The sequence below is a fragment of the Brachyhypopomus gauderio genome, chromosome 4 (assembly GCF_052324685.1).
Source record: "Brachyhypopomus gauderio isolate BG-103 chromosome 4, BGAUD_0.2, whole genome shotgun sequence".
Taxonomy (NCBI): domain Eukaryota; kingdom Metazoa; phylum Chordata; class Actinopteri; order Gymnotiformes; family Hypopomidae; genus Brachyhypopomus; species Brachyhypopomus gauderio.
Window position 1 is genome coordinate 36898733 of NC_135214.1, and position 17015 is coordinate 36915747.

At 47.1% G+C, this 17015-nt stretch overlaps 1 protein-coding gene across 5 annotated transcripts in view; it reads right to left on the reverse strand.

Annotated features, from left to right (window-relative positions):
- The window catches only part of itgb4 (integrin, beta 4), a 30746-nt gene that overhangs the window by 13144 nt on the left and 587 nt on the right, over positions 1-17015 (reverse strand). The window contains exons 1-24 of one of the 5 annotated variants that reach the window (XM_077004416.1): positions 14562-14933; positions 10735-10808; positions 9838-9920; positions 9043-9138; positions 8460-8664; positions 7887-7983; positions 7496-7667; positions 6972-7235; positions 6626-6715; positions 6382-6504; positions 5934-6101; positions 5716-5792; positions 5165-5364; positions 4722-4825; positions 4540-4635; positions 4256-4382; positions 3875-4000; positions 3628-3734; positions 3150-3192; positions 2010-2204; positions 1631-1734; positions 1467-1525; positions 1223-1246; positions 975-1123 (exon numbers count right to left, since the gene is read on the reverse strand). In XM_077004416.1, the coding sequence (XP_076860531.1) occupies positions 975-1123; positions 1223-1246; positions 1467-1525; positions 1631-1734; positions 2010-2204; positions 3150-3192; positions 3628-3734; positions 3875-4000; positions 4256-4382; positions 4540-4635; positions 4722-4825; positions 5165-5364; positions 5716-5792; positions 5934-6101; positions 6382-6504; positions 6626-6715; positions 6972-7235; positions 7496-7667; positions 7887-7983; positions 8460-8664; positions 9043-9138; positions 9838-9920; positions 10735-10801 (2776 nt within the window). In that variant the 5' untranslated portion in view covers positions 10802-10808; positions 14562-14933. Of the gene's footprint in view, positions 1-974; positions 1124-1222; positions 1247-1466; positions 1526-1630; positions 1735-2009; positions 2205-3149; positions 3193-3627; positions 3735-3874; positions 4001-4255; positions 4383-4539; positions 4636-4721; positions 4826-5164; positions 5365-5715; positions 5793-5933; positions 6102-6381; positions 6505-6625; positions 6716-6971; positions 7236-7495; positions 7668-7886; positions 7984-8459; positions 8665-9042; positions 9139-9837; positions 9921-10731; positions 10809-14561; positions 14934-17015 lie in introns of those variants that run through there. The other 4 variants (XM_077004414.1, XM_077004418.1, XM_077004417.1 and 1 more) reach the window with 4 other exon arrangements.

Sequence of the window (17015 nt, forward strand, 5' to 3'; positions counted from 1 at the left end):
AGGTGGGGGATATCTGTGGTACCGGCGTTGGTTATATAGTCTGCGACACTGGTTTAGGTCAATACTATGGCTACATTTGATCTACAGGCATTTATTGACACAATAACTCATGAAACGTTAGCATCCTGTAAAAAGGATGAACTACTCGCTATAGCTAGCTACTTTAATCTTTCTGTGTCGAGGGCATTGTTAAAGAAGGATATCAGGGCTTTGGTTACACAACGTCTGGTGGATGTTGGTGTTTTATGCACACGTCAAATAGGTGATAGTATGTCCGAGAGCCCTTCTCTGTTACAGGAAGCACTAGTAATGGATGGTGGTGCCTCGCCTATACAGGTGGCGAGTGGAGTTAGCCCCGTTCGGTCTGATGTACAATGGGCTGCGTCAGGAGGTGCTCAAGAGGTACGAGCTGGTCTCCTTCCATTTGATCCTGTTTCGCCTGGCTCCCCTAAGTTGTCTGATGATGGCGACGAGTACGAGAAGTTAGACTTTGGTACGAAGCAAAAGAAAGAGAGAAGGCGCGTAGACAAGAGTATGAGTTTAAGCTGTCTATTTGCCGGTTGGAGTTGAAAGAAATACGGCTGCGTGAATTGGAGTTAAGTACGATAGCGGCAAGTACACATCAGCTTAACCCTCCGCATTTCCTACTCGTGTGGAGACCGTACCGAGTCCTGTTGGGCGTGTTCCGATGCCACGTCAAACCCTAGTCTCTCCCCCTGTGGTGCAAGCATCTACGGTTTTTTATGTGAGCAAAAACATTTTGTTGGTTCCTCCATTTCGTGAAGCTGAGGTAGACACGTATTTTAGTATATTTGAACGAACGCGTTGCTTTAATGTTGGGATGGCCTATGGAAATGTGTTCATTATAAGGAAGGTGAGTGAATACTTTTGGCCATGTAGTGTAGCTAAGTGAAATAAGAGGTTTGTGCATTTCCCAGTGCACCTTGTGGTCCTTGTGTTACCCGGTTACCCACCTCTGTCGGTTGCCACGGTGTAGTACCCAGGAACCACCCGCAGGTTGCTGAAGTTCCCAGTTTGCACTTGTTTATCTGTCAGGCTGACGATGTCAGAGTAGCAGCTGCGTGGAGCGGAGAGAACCGTTTCGACAATCGTGTTGTTCTGCCTGGCGAAGGAAAAGCAGAGACATCCATTAGCACTGCAGCTACAGCGCAGGAGGGTGGAGATCAGTACCCAGGCCTGGTCGTTATAGTAACCTCAGTACCTTTTTCCTGCATTTCTTTGCGTCCTACAGCAAAACAGAAAAAAAAACAAGAACACAAGTAAATATTAGAGATAACTGCCTTGAACTGCTGAAAACATACAAAAATCAAAGGCTTGAAGCTGCAAGCTACAGCCCCCTCTAGTGGGCAACAACTCCACGAGGCTGCTGTAACTGGGTAACTAAGTGCTTTGCTGTAGTGACTCTTGCGCGGGTGCTGTGCACCACCCTCTCCTCCTGGCCCCACCTGAACTGGGTCTGCTGTAGCCTCTGGAATCCTGGGATCTGTTTGAACACGTCCCCGAGCTGTGGGCAAATGCACAAACACAGGGAGCAATCAGCAAAGCACTCGCCGCACGAGCAGCTCTAGCCGCACGAGCATGGAGGGCCATGTTATGAAGGGTCACTCACATTGTCCTCCACCTCCTGCCTCAGGACGCCAGTGTCCCGCAACTCTGGCCGAGACAGCTCGTCTGAGAACTGTCTGTTGAGCCGCAGGGACAGAGGGAAACCAACTAGAGGAGAAAACAGGAGACAAACACGGGAACGTTTATGAACTTCACAGAAATGCCAGAACCAAAAATGTACAAGGTGCAGAATTTCAGGTGGACATGAGGTTTATCACTAGTGTTAGTGTGAAGTGTAGATAATGGAATATGCAAGCATTATAATATCAAGCAGTAATGCATTTCATTTACATCAAGCATTTACATTTGATAAAATATTTTTTAGTGTAAAAATTGTCTGCAGCATTGCCAACTAGTGCCTCTCCCTTCTGTCTCTGACTCACTGATTTCTTTGTGGTTGGGCTGGATCTGGTTCTGAGGGTGGTTGGGTCCACGATGGGTATTGTCTTTCACTTTCCATCGAACCACATCCGTGCTCTTGGGCGGGCCAGTACGCACCAGGGGCGTGTCCAGATGATCAGAGGTCAGCAGAGACTGACGCAACATGTAATGGTCCTCAGTAAAACCCACCATGCGACCTGAAATCAGAACCTCAGCTTCACCAACACTCACCAACCAAAGAACAATGACTGACATAGGAAACAGCTCGGTAGGGTTAGTGTATGGGTCGACCCTTGGTTAATTACTGTAGTGTGAGGGTTAGGGCTGACCCTTGGTTAATTACTGTAGTGTGAGGGTTAGGGCTGACCCTTGGTTAATTACTGTAGTGTTAGGGTTATGGCTGACCCTTGGTTAATTACTGTAGTGATAGGGTTAGGGCTGACCCTTGGTTAACTACAGTAGGTTTGGGGTTGACCCTAGGTCTTCTATAGTATGGTTAGGTTAACATTTGGTCTTCTACTGTAGGGTTGGGATTAATCTTTGGTCTAATACAGTAGGGTTGGGGTTCATCTTTGGTCCAGCCCTTGGCTTGCTCACTTGGGGCTAGGACTCGGCACTTGTAAAGCTGCTTTGTGACAACAACTGTTGTTGTTGCGCTATATAAATATTCTATAAATATAAAAGATTGATTGATTGATACTACAGTAGGGTTGGGGTTCATCTTTGGTCTATTACAGTAGGGTTGGGGTTAATCTTTGGTCTAATACAGTAGGGTTGGCGTTAATCTTTGGTCTACTACAAAAGGGTTGAGGTTCATCTTTGGTCTACTACAGTAGGGCTGAGGTTCATCTTTGGTCTACTACAGTAGGGTTGGGGTTACTCTTTGGTCTAATATAGTAGGGTTATGTTTATTCTTTGGTCTACTACAGTAGGGTTGGGGGTAATATTTGGTCTACTACAGTAGGGTTGTGGTTAATCTTTGGTCTAATAGAGTAGAGTTGGGGTTAATCTTTGGTCTAATACAGTAGGGTTAGGGTTAATCTTTTGTCTACTACAGTAGGGTTGGGGTTAATCTTTGGTTTACTATAGTAGGGTTGGGGTTAATCTTTGGTCTAATACAGTAGTGGTGAGAAGGTGATTACCCTTAGCACAGCACGGACAACACAGCAGCTGCGCCAAGCAGGCCTGAAGGAGACACACACAAACACACATTACCACAACAAACACACACAAACACATGTTACCACACCAAACAGACACAAACACACGTTACCACACCAAACACACACACACACACACACACAGACACACGGGTTACCACACCAAACACACACACACACGTTACCACACCAAACACACACACACATGTTACCACACCAAACACACACGTTACCACACCAAACACACACACACACGTTACCACACCAAACACATTTTACCACAACACACACACAGACACACACTGAACATACATGTTACAACACAGTATTACTGAACACAAATTACTAAACACTATCTATAATCAAATACATACTAACAACAGTGGGCCAAACAGAATATGGAACAGTGTGTGTGTGTGTGTGTGTGTGTGTGTGTGTGTGTGTGTGTGTGTGTGTGTACCTTGCAGCATGCACAATATTTCCAGCAGCAGAGCAGTAGAAGTCCCAACAACAGCATGAGGAACATGATAAGAGGAATCAACCACAGAAAACCTCCAGGGGGACATTCTAACCAAACAAACACACACACACACACACACACACACACACACACACACACACACACACACACACACACACACACACACACAGTATGAGTCACACGTAAGACGTGAGGTGCATGAGAGGTCTAGGCGTGGCCCTCTCACCTTTCTTCTTCAGCACCTGCACTTCATGGACGCTGTCGCTGGGGTCGGCGGGGAAGTCCACTGTGTAGTAGTACGTGCAATCATCATCTTCATCACGATACTCACATGTCTCGATCACATCTTCTCCTAAAATACATCCATCCATCCATCCATGTTGTAGTTAGCAAAAGAACCTGCCCTTACACTGTGCATGTGTATGCATGCATGTGCGTGTATGTTTTGTGTGTGTGTGCGCGTGTTTGTGTGTATGCACGTATGAATGCATGTGCGTCTGTTTCTGTATGTGTGTGTGTGCTCCTGTGTGTGTGAATGCACGCGTGAATGTGTGTGTGTGTGTGTGTGTGTGTGTGTGTGTGTGTGTGTGTGTGTGTGTTCACTCACTCTCCTTGAGTTTATCCACCATGACCACTTTAAAGGGACACTTGCACTGATCTCCTTTCAGCTCTCCGGTCTTCCAGGCCTGACACTGCACACAACTCCTCCTGCTCTCACACATGCCTAGCTGTGCCTACACACACACACACACACACACACACGTTAAACAACATTCCCACATCAGGGGTCAAACTAAGTGTATCAGTGTGCAGGACACTATGACATTTGCACAACACACACACAACACACACACACCCTCAAACAAACACACACACAGACACTGAATGTACCTGGAAGTTTGGTTCACAGGTTGACCCTAGCTCCAGTCCAGAATATTCACATTCACAGCGTCCACATTTACACACACCTCGGCCATTACACAGTCCCTGGAGTATGGAGAGAGAAAGGGTTAGGAGTGTGTGTGTGTGTGCGCGTGTGTGTGTGTGTGTGTGTGTGTGAGAATGTGCTTTACCCCTTTGTTGTCCAGGCAGGTCACATTGCTGAGAGGACACTCACAGGACACTCCTGTCCACCCACTGTCACAGACACAACTCCCCATGTAGCACCTGCCTCGGTCTAACACACACACACACACACACACACACACACACACACACACACACACACACACACACACACACACACACACACACACAGTTTAACCAATGCAACCAAATGTTGCATTTCATTATATTTTAATGCTGCTTGAATGATAAGCATACAAAGTCTGTTTTATTGTCCTAGAGCACAATGACCTGGACAACCTACATACACTACACAAGCCAAACATACTACACAACTCAAACACTAGACAACCTACATACACTACACAAGCCAAACATACTACACAACACTTCTGGTGACGTACAGAAGGGTGTAGAAGGAGGTGTAGAAGGAGGTGTGGGGCCGACTGACCATTGCACAGGAAGCCTCCGTATCGGTGGCACTGGGACTTGTCATACTGGCAGAAGGGTCCCTCGTACTGGGTGGGGTTGTAACACAAGCACGTGCCACAGAGACAGTCTCCTCTACCGCTGCACGGCTGTGTGGCACCTGGACTAATGCAGCCTGCGTCCGAGGAGTTCAGCGAGGAGCAGTCACAGAAGGGACCCAGCCTACAGGAGGAGAGAGGGAGGGAAGGAGGGAGAGAAGAGAGATAAACTGAGAGAGAAAGAGAGGAGGTGGGTTTATCCTGGGAGAGGTCTAGGGTGTTAGAGCTGAATCAGCCCTGAATCAAAGTCTCACGTGTCTCACTCACTATGCCACCATGAGACAGCATGTTTTATGTTGGTAGCTGCATGTCTTTTCAAAGTGCGTGTGATGTTTGTATTAGACATCTGCTGCTTGTCAATCTGTTTTATATATTTAATGATTAGTTAGAGTGGTGTGGTTAGTTAGAGTGGGTGTGGTTTAGAAACTTCCAGAATGAAGTGGGAGTGGAGTGGGCGGGTCCAGTTCAGTCTTACCACTTATCATAACAGCGACATGTTCCACACACCAGGTCTCCGTTGCCGTTACACCGAGATGCCTTTTGTTTTGGGTTCTGACAGGGAAACACAACACATCCATCACTGCACATAACTTAACAAGAATATGCGTCACAGACATTTGTAGAAATTAGTGATAATCAGTACTCAGGTGAAATGTGGTTGGTGGAAGGTGGTTGCTAGGCCAAGCCCCTTACCTTCTCGCAGTCACACGATTGGCAGAGAACTCCAGCTTGGATGTGGAGGGCGGAGCTAAAGGTGGTGGGTTTGACCCTGAGAGTCCCCTCCCTGTCGTTCATGTTGAGGCTGCACACGGGTCTGTCACTCACCCGAGTCTTTGCATTCAGGCGCACTTTAAATTTACCCTGCAGCACAGGGAGACGAGGTGAGACATGACAATGAGACAACGAGACACACAAGGCGACCAGGCTGTAGGCTAACCCTAGTGTTCTGATAGCGGCACCAGTTCAGAACTGCAAACTCCGGGAAACTTTTCACACTTTGAAGAAGCTCTTGAAATCTCTAGGACAGATCTGGGAGCTTTAAGAATCTCTAGGACAGATCTGGGAGCTTTAAGAATCTCTAGGACAGATCTGGGAGCTTTAGGGATCTCTGGGAAAGATCTGGAGGATCCTGGATGCTCACTATTTCGCCTGGCTGGATCTGGAAGTTTCCGTAGTCTGAGGCGATGCCAGAAGCAGAGAGGACCTGAGCACCAATGGCCTTGGGTTTGTTCTCCGCCTGCATCTTGATCTTGGAGCGGATACTCTGTGAGAAACACACACACACACACACACACACACACACACATGGGTGAGGGATGAGTGGGCTGTCTGATCTGCAGGTGCACTGAGGGACAGTAGAAGGGGGGGGGGGGGGGTGTGCTCACCTCGAAGGCGCTCTTTATGATGTTGAGAATGTTGGCTGAGTCCTCCTGCAGAACGCCCAGCTCAGCAATGGGGAAGTAATGCACCAGTTTCTGATCACACACACAAAACCATCAGTGCCCACACAAACACGCACACACACACACACCCTTCATTCTGACTGAAAACCTTTGAAAACCCAAATGCACAGCACTCTCATCAGACATTAATCATGATTTTAATAATAAAACACAGCAATATATACATTACTGTATCAGCAAATACAGTGTTCATAACTTCAGGTAATTCAGCATTGTTTAAGTATCTCGTTATCATTGTTGTTCTTGTTGTTGTTGTTGTTTCTCGTACCTCATAGTAGGACAGCGAGTGGTTGGTGATGGCAAAGATGGGGATGATGTTGTGCTCTGTGAGGAGCCGCACCAGCGTGGGCACGGACGGGTAGTCCTGCTGCGTTGCGTTCGTGTAGCTGCCCTCGGTGTTCAGGTGACATTGCTCGTTGTTCCGGGACAGGATGCCCGCCAGCACGTTCATACCGTCCGCTTCGTAGTGGAAAGCTGACTCGGTGGAGAAGACAAGCAGGTGTGTGCTGTGCTTCCTCCACCCGATCTGGGCCTGGGGAGAGTGAGGGAGAGGAAGACAGGAAGAGAGAGACAGAAGGAGAGAGTGAGACAGAAGGAGAGAATTAGAGAGAGCGAGAGAGAGACACTGAAAGACTAAAACTGGAGGGTTCAACTATTTTCCTAACTCTAAAGCGCCATGTGTAGGTGCATGTGCTCCTACAACACACACAGGGTCCTTGGACAGTGTATGTTCAGGTTGGGGTGGAGCTTGGTCAGGCCTTGGGTCGAAGGCGGCTCAGGGGAGCTGAATACCTGGCACACAGCTGCCTGTAGGATGGCATCAAAGCCTCCTTCAGGGGCGTCCAGGTTGCCAGATATGCGCTCCTTCTGTAGAATGTTTCTGAAGGTGGATATGTTGTTTGTGAGGGTGATGACGTGTTGGAACGAAAACGGGGGGTCGCTATTGGGCCACGGCTGGGCCAGTCTGCATCAGGAGAAAAATGGAGGGAGTGAGAGAGGGAGGGAGAGAAAGAGAGAGCGAGAAAGAGAGAGAGCGAGAGAGGAAGAGAGATACAGACAAAGAAAGAGTGAAAATAATAGGAGAGAGGGATGTGAGGGGGGGAGAGGGAGTGGGAGAGAAAGAGAGATGGAGAGAGAGAAAGAGAGAGAGAGAGATAGGGAAAGAATGAAGGGACAGACTCACTTCGCTGGCCTCATGTCTGTCTGTGGTTCAATCACTTTATCCACAAACTTGCCGAACCCGATAGTGTAGTCATCAGACAGTGTCTTCACCAGCTGAGCTGTACAGATGAGTGAAGGATTACTCAGGATCTCATTACAAAAGTCATTTATAATCAACTCTCCCACTACACAAAAATAGCTAGAAAAGGTTTTCAATATATCTGAACTTCAGCCCCTTGTTCACACCACACACCATCCCCAGACTGTCCACACCATCCCCAAACTGTCCACAAAATATGGCTCAGGACCCAACTCAACCAAAACCAGAACACAACGAATGCACTACCAAACCCAACCAGGTATCCAATTGCACTCAGATCCCAATCTAATCTAGCCCCCAACCCAGTCTAGAACCAAACCCAACCTAGTACCCAACCATGTTTAATGTCCCCAGTTATTTCTTTGATGTCAGTTCCAAATCCATCCACCCTCCCCATAGTAACAGACACACTCTCACTGTATTAAGGAAATGTATGTAAATACAGCCGGAGTTTGAGACGTGAATATCACATTATTACCACCACTCCCTTCTCACCCAGCTCGTCCCCCATCCTCTTCAGGTTGTCCAGATCGTCAGACATGGAGTTGGAGAAGTCCATGAGGATATAAAGATCTAATGGCCCACGGGCAGGTTCAAACACCTCCATCTCAATCTCACGCTCCTCCCCTGGCAACAGCATCACCTTCATCAGCTGGGGGGCCACCTGGGAGTGCTTCAGGGCTTTATTAATCTGCACATTCTGGGGGGGGGGGGGGGGGGGGGGGGGCAGGAGAGAAGGAGAGATGAAATATGGAAAGGAGAGATAGATTAATGTTTAATACATCAACTCTGCTGGACTGATTGGGTGAGTGTGTGATTGAGTGAGTGTGTGTAAATGAGTGAGAGTGTGATTGAATGAGTGTGTGTGAGTGAGTGAGTGAGTGAGTGAGTGAGTGAGTGAATGTGTGAGTGAGTGAGTGCGTGTGTGTGTGTGTGTGTGTGTGTGTGTGTTTGTGTGTGTGTGTGCGAGTGAGTGTGTGAGTTTGTGAGTGAGTGTGAGTGAGAGTGTGAGTGAGTGTGTGTGTGAGTGAGAGTGTGAGTGAGTGTGTGTGTGAGTGAGTGAGTGTGCGGTCCTCACCTCCTCCGTCGACATGAAGCTCTGGACAGACACCACTTGGCCACAGCCATGAGCTTTCAGGTTGTCCAGCAGGTCACATCGATCGTAGGTGAACACCTGCTCCCACACAAAAACACTTTTCATGGGACTGTAAAATGAAGAAGAGTCTCACACACAAGAGGAGTGGAAGGTCACAGGAGGAGACACAGGTCACCGAACTCCAAAACTCACACGATTTAGCTCCTGAAGGGCAGAACATTTATAACAAAGTACTTCAACTGATTCAGGCATATTAGGTCACTGGGAAAATGAAACTCGTCCAATTTAGAAAAAAACACACTTTAATACATCCTTTAATTGAAAATCCAGCGGGAGGAAACTCTGGCATTTAGATTCACAGCAGAACTGCTGAGCTCAGCGCTCATGATCTACAAATGCGGCAGAGTGCCAGTTGTAACTGAACAGCACTCCCCCTGCTGGACAAAATCAGCATGAGCAGATGTGTGAACGACAGAGGCACTGCGCTCCAGTCCAAGATAATGTAGACAGGGCCCTGTCCCAGTCCAGGAGACCAGTCCAAGATAATGTAGACAGGGCCCTGTCCCAGTCCAGGAGACCAGTCCAAGATAATGTAGACAGGGTCCTTTCCCAGTCCAGGAGACCAGTCCATGATAATGTAGACAGGGTCCTGTCCCAGTCCAGGAGACCAGTCCAAGATAATGTAGACAGGGCCCTGTCCCAGTCCAGGAAACTAGTCCCAGAATGTTGGTGAGCACCAGGTGAGCTTACCACCAGGTGAGCACCAGGTGAGCTTACCTCATCAGGACAGTAGGCACAGCCCATCCCGGTCTGCAGACAGGTGGAGCAGTTCACCGCCCTGCTAGCCGAGCAGGGATTGGCTGTTGAGATGAGAATAATCAGATGACCCAACTCCTCACACCACGACTTACAATCTCCGGTCTGAGAGCTAGAAGAAGCTCCATGATCCAAGTTTATTCGTTACCTTAATGCTCCATGTTCATTTGTTACCTTAATGCATCATGTTTATTCGTTACCTTAATGCTCTATGTTTATTCGTTACCTTAATGCTCTATGTTTATTCGTTAGCTTAATGCTCCCTGTTTATTCGTTAGCTTAATGCTCCCTGTTTATTCGTTAGCTTAATGCTCCCTGTTTATTCGTTAGCTTAATGCTCCGTTTATTCGTTACCTTAATACATCATGTTTATTCATTATCTTAATGCTCCATTTTATTCGTGACCTTAATGTATCATGTTTATTCATTACCTTAATACTCCATGTTTATTCGTTACCTTATCATCTGTCTTGTTGTCATGTTTTGAAGTTTGTTATATGTTGCCTGCTCTCCATGGAACAGACCATAGGCTGTCCAGTGCAAATAAATGCTGCAGTGCAGTTCAGTACTGTACTATACAGTATGAACTACTTCAGTACTGCACTACAGTATGGACTACTTCATTACTATACTACAGTATGGACTACTTCATTACTGTACTACAGTAAAGACTAGTGTATACTTCAGAATTGTTTATTGTACATACTGCAGTATTGAATATTCTATAGTATGTACTACAGTATATATTCAGAATATTCTATAGTGTGTACTATAGTATGCACTTCAGTATATTGTACAATAGTATGTATGTTGGTGGTTTTGTGGCTGGCAAAGGCAGAAGCAACAGATCCTCACCACCATTAGCATGGCCAGCAGACAGAGTCAGAATGACCTCCACAACTATGCACAGAATCCATCTTCCCATTTCAAACCTGTAACACACATGCAGACACACACACATGCAGACACACACATGCAGTCATCAAATAAGGATCGTAAATATCACATTTTATTATGGACAGAGTGCAGTAGTAGCTCACCTGTTCACAGACATATCACATACCACAAACCTATTCAAGCAATGCTTGCCAACATTAGTAACACAATAAGGATACAAACACATTCAGTTTTTTATATCTTGCCAATTGCACCAGTACACACACACACACACACACACACACACACACACACACACACACACACACCACACACCATAATGTAATATTCAGATTAGAATCTACACTATATTGCCAAAAGTATTTGCTCACCCATCCAAATGATCTGAATCAGGTGTTCCAATCACTTCCATGGCCACAGGTGTATACAATTAAGCACCTAGGCATGCAGACTGTTTCTACAATCATTTGTGAAAGAATGGGTCGCTCTCAGGAGCTCAGTGAATTCCAGTGTGGAACTGTGATAGGATGCCACCTGTGCAAATAAAATCCAGTCGTGAAGTTTCCTCCATCTAAATATTCCACAGTCAACTGTCAGCTGTATTATAAGAAAATGGAAGTGTTTGGGAATGACATCAACTCAGCCACGAAGTGGTAGGACACGTAAACTTATGGAGCAGGGTCAGCGGATGCTGAAGCACATAGTGCGAAGAGGTCGCCAACTTTCTGCAGAGTCAATCACTACAGACATCCAAACTTCATGTTACCTTCAGATTAGATCAAGAACAATGTGCAGAGAGCTTCATGGAATGAGTTTCCATGATCGAGCAGCTGCATCCAAGTCATACATCACCAAGTGCAATGCAAAGCGTCGGATACAGTGGTTTAAAGCATACCGCCACTGGACACTAGAGCAGTGGAGGTGCATTCGCTGGAGTGACGAATCATGCTTCTGGCATTCTGATGGATGAGTCTAATTTTGGCGGTTGCCAGGAGAACGGTACTTGTCTGACTGCATTGTGCCAAGTGTAATGTTTGGTGGAGGGGAGATTATGGTGTGGGGTTGTTTTTCAGGGGCTTGGCCCCTTAGTTCTGTGAGGAGGTCCATAAAGACATGGATGGCAGAGTCTGATGTGGATGAACTTGACTGGCCTGCACAGTCAAGTTCAAGAGTCCTGCACAGTCAAGTGCAAGAGTCCTGACCTTAACCTGACAGAACACCTTTGAGATGAATTAGAGCAGAGACTGAGAGCCAGGCCTTCTCGTCCAACATCAGTATGTGACCTTACAAATGCGCTTCTGGAAGAATGGTCAAAAATACCGATAAACACAATCATAAGCTGTTCTAGCTGCAAACAGTGGACCAACGTCATATCAAACCCTATGGATTAGGAATGGGATGTCAATTAAGATCATATGTGAGTCAAGGAAGGTGAGTCAATACTTTTGGCAATGCAGTGTATTTCCAGTTTAACTTAATCTGGTGCTCAGTGTGTTGCTGTGAATCCCTGGCCTCTCTTTCCACCTACTGCCATAAAACCACCACCTGTTAGATAAACACTCTCTCTCCTACCTCTCCACCCTCTCCTCCCCCCTCTTTCCACCCCCCCCCACCCCCACCCCAACAGATCAAAAGCAGATGGAACCAGATCTTCCTCCATATATTAAGGCTCCTGTCAAAGAGCAGCAGTGAGAGTCCAGGAATTCCTCCAATCTTCTGCACAACTGAGAGTGTCCTAGGATCACCCCCCACACACACTCACCCCCCACCACACGCACACACACACACTCACCCCCCACCACACGCACACACACACATACATACATACTCACCCCCTCACACACACACACTGTCACCCCCTCACACACACACACTGTCACCCCCTCACACACACACACCCACACTCCACCAGACTCAAGAGGACCAGATACCCCCCCCCCCCCCCCCCCCCCCCCCACACACACACACACACACTCACAGCAGCGGGTGGCCTCCAGCTGTCCTGTGCAAACATGCACTTCTTCTCTATAGTGTAATCTTAATATTTGTTATTCAGGTATTTTCCCAGAGATCCCTGATGAAGAACTGCTATTGACTACACGTGCTGGAATTTCACTCCAAGATGCGAAATAGAAAGAAGTGAGACAGTGAGAGAGAGAGGGGGGAGAGAGAGAGGGAGAGAGAGAGAGAAAGAGTATAAAAGAGTAAGAGTGAGAGTGGGATAGGCAGAGAGATAGACAGAAATAGATAGAGGGGGAGAAATAGAGAGAAAGACTTTTAAGAGAGAGGAGAGAAAAACATCTCTAGGCCTTTGCACCTTAACATGACTACACCTTAACAAGTGTGTGTGTGTGTGTGTGTGTGTGTGTGTGTGTGGGTGGAAGGCATGCCTTGTAGGCTACAGAGGTAATATTTCAATGCAGTTATGGAGTTTGGCTCAATAACCATGACAATGATTGCACAGACTAGCAGCCTGTGTGGCACCAAACATTGTCCTGCTAAGCACAGCACCAGACACTGTCCTGATAAGCACGGCGCCAGACACTGTCCTGCTAAACACAGCGCCAGACACTGTCCTGCTAAACACGGCGCCAGACACTGTCCTGCTAAACACGGCGCCAGACACTGTCCTGCTAAACACGGCGCCAGACACTGTCCTGCTAAACACGGCGCCAGACACTGTCCTGCTAAACACGGCGCCAGACACTGTCCTGCTAAACACGGCGCCAGACACTGTCTTGCTAAACACGGCGCCAGACACTGTCTTGCTAAACACGGCGCCAGACACTGTCCTGCTAAACACGGCGCCAGACACTGTCCTGCTAAACACTGCACCAGATACTGTCTTGCTAAACATTATCAGGCACTGTCTTGCTAAACACTATATCAGACATTGTCCTTGTCCTGCTAAACACCACAGCCACCACACCACCTAAATAAGACCTGCTGTAGGCCAGTGGAGTCCCAGCATGGGACATGTGTGGAGGTGAACACGCACACACACACACACACACACACACACACACACACACACACACAGTGAGAATCTCAGTAGCAAAATGAGTGATGACTGAAATAACTCACAGGTTAATTGGCCATTACGGTGAAATCTGTGTGAAAAGTGAGGATATAAGACATGCCCACACCTAAACACACACACACACACACACACACACACACAATTCCCAGCTCTTCTCACACACAACCAGAGGTCTGAGAGTGTGTCCACAATGCCGTGTGCAGTGCTCCCTGGGGTGTGTTGGACACCGGACAGAGCCAAACATTTAGAACATACAACGGCTTCCACAAATCTGCCATAAGCCTTGTGATGGAGCATACAGAGACAGACTGATCTGGACAGAAGACAGACTGTGGAATATCTTCTGTACATTTTCAGTGTCCCTGCCATACACAATACTGCCAAAAACATAGTTTAGAACCGTAACAGGCATTCAATGCTGGAGTGATACCTCCTTAACATGCACTACACTTCATCTTTAAAAAGGGTTACATTCAAAATTAATGGGGTGTGAAAGTTGACATAAGACAATCCATTAATATACATGAAATGGTGCATAATGTCCTAATAATGATTACACGGTTAATATATAACCATAAACATAAAATCCAGCCAGAATGATCCACATACAACAAACAACTATTAGAGTATGTTTGAGAGAGAAAGTGTGTATGTGTGTGTGTGTGTATGTGAGAGAGAGAGAGAGAGAGACATACAGAGAAAACTTTCCTAGTTTTCAGTTTGAGCATAGATTGCTAAACTTACAAACCTCTTAATGCGGAGTTTCTCAATCCAAAGATCAAAGTCCAAATAAAAACTAACAAGATAAAAGTGAAATCCTTGTGTCTCTGCTCAGTCACCAGTTCCAGAGGGAAGGACTGTTTCTCTGCTACTGTTGCTGCTCCCGGTGGTCGTGGTGGGGTCTCCCACCCAGTGAGGTCCTCTCCCACCCAACAGCCTCAAAAAACACTGCTTCTCTGTGGTCAGCGCTGACCGGGCCGCTGGTGTCTGATCACCAAGTTGGTTCAGTGTGTTTGTAAAGGAGCACAGCAGGACCGTGAAGAAGGGGAGGCAGCTGTTGACCAGCCACGTCTGAGTGTGTGTGTGTGTCTGCTGACTGCCTTTAAATCCCTCCTCTTTCAGAGGCATCATGGGCTCAGGTGGGTCGACGGCCCCTCCCTTCCTCTGCTTGGCTTTTGTTCGTCTGTTGGTCGGCGTGGTAACGAGCACTCCACCTTCCTGTGGGCAGTGTCCTCACTCACACTGCTGCCACATTCCTGCAGAGGAGAGCTCCGCCCACCCACACCTAAGAGGAGAGCTCCGCCCACCCACACCTGAGAGGAGAGCTCCGCCCACCATCACAGACAGAGGGGGAGCGTGAGAGACAGAGAGTGTGTGTGTGTGTGAGAGAGTTAGAGAGAAGAGGGGCAGGACGATAGCAGAGCTGTGTGTGCTGCTGCTCAGGAAGTGTGTGTGTCAGGGAGAGTGTGTGTCAGGGAGTGGCATCCAGAATTACTGCCTGCAGGCTACAAAGAATCATCACTGTGCAAAAAGCAGCTCATATACACACACATGCACACACATGCATGCACATGCAGACGCACACACACATACTTCCATGGTTGTACCAATGCACACACGTGATGAAGGTATGAAGGTATTAACTTTGTGGGCAAACTTATGAAAGATAATGAAAGATAATCAGGAAAACTCCTGACTCCATTTTCACAGGGTTTGTACTGTGCTGGTGGTTGGTGGTCATGATTGTGGCTCTTTGGAGAATCTGAGCCAGTACCACAGGCCACATCTTTATGCATGACTACACACCCAAACTCAACTAAAGTGTGAGTGTGTGTGTGTACGCTTCAACACATCAGCTCTTAGAAACTAAAACAGACATCTCAAAAGAAACCGATTCAAGATTCTAACTAAAAGACTAAGAGAGAGAGAACGAGAGAGAGAGATTTAGCTGAAGATAAATGGCTGAAAAACATGCATTCCTCTGTGGCAGGAACAAAATCAAAGGTGACGTCACTTCCTGCTGACATCACTTATAGCTGCTGTAGCTGGTGGCCACTGGAGCATCAGGACAGGCCTACGAGCGTCAGGACAGGCCCAACTTGTATTCTTAGTTGTTTAAATAATAAATGCTTATCTGTGTACATGACCTGGTTTATTACTTTAATATTACAAGTCTTTATTGTGCATGGTAACTGAGCCATTAGATGGTAATTCGATGGTACGTCACCATGTTCTTTGGTAACGTTTTGTGAAGCATCTAAAGGAGCATCTTTCTGACCTCACTTTCCACTATTCTCAGACCTACAGCAGACTGAGTTTTCTACGATGTTTCTGAAGAACACCATGTTTGCCATGGCGACTGAATTTTGAACAGGGAACTTCGGATGTTGTTCTTGCAGTTCGAACGTCTCTCCAGTGGAGAAATCTGCTGGTGTTCCTGTGCTGGTGTTTTTCTCAGCGTGCTGTGTGACTCTAGCTCTCACGCACCTCCCTTCTGTCGGTCTGATTTACGGCCGCTGACTCCAACAGCAGAAGGTTTTGGCAAAACACCCCAGACTCCCGTGCCCACTGCAGAGTGGTGAGGGCATGGCCTTCACGCTAATGTCAGGGTGATTTATGCCATACAGGCACATTCAGTCCTACAAAATGGAGCTGAACAGACATGCATGTACCCAACATTCCCAAACCTGGGTCTTCACATCCTTCACATCCACAGTCTTTAGTGGTGTGTGAAATGTGGATCCTCATATACAAAGAATATTTGTGAGGTTACAGAAAACCAGTGAAAGATGTTTCTGAGGAGGTCACAGAGAGTTTAGTAATTTTGCAGACCAGTAGTGCACAACGTAGTGAAAACAGCGGAGATAAAACAGTGAGCAATTGCTACCTTTTATGTGCCTACGCACGCACACACTCGCAAAACCATAGCAACATGAAATCAAAGGAACTGTATTTTCCTGCTCACAACACTAAACACACAACGAGTCCTGAATGAGGAGAGACTGGGTGTGTCACAGGTCTCTGAGTCACAGCGTCAGTCCACCACACACACACACACACACACACACACGGGTATGTGAACACCATCCTTCGTCCTTTGGGGGGAAGCGGAGTTCTTCCGTTATTACCTTCTTCCTCTCAGTCACAATAACTCTAAACGCAGATAAATCACCTTCCCGCTGGCTTTCAAAGTACAAACGTT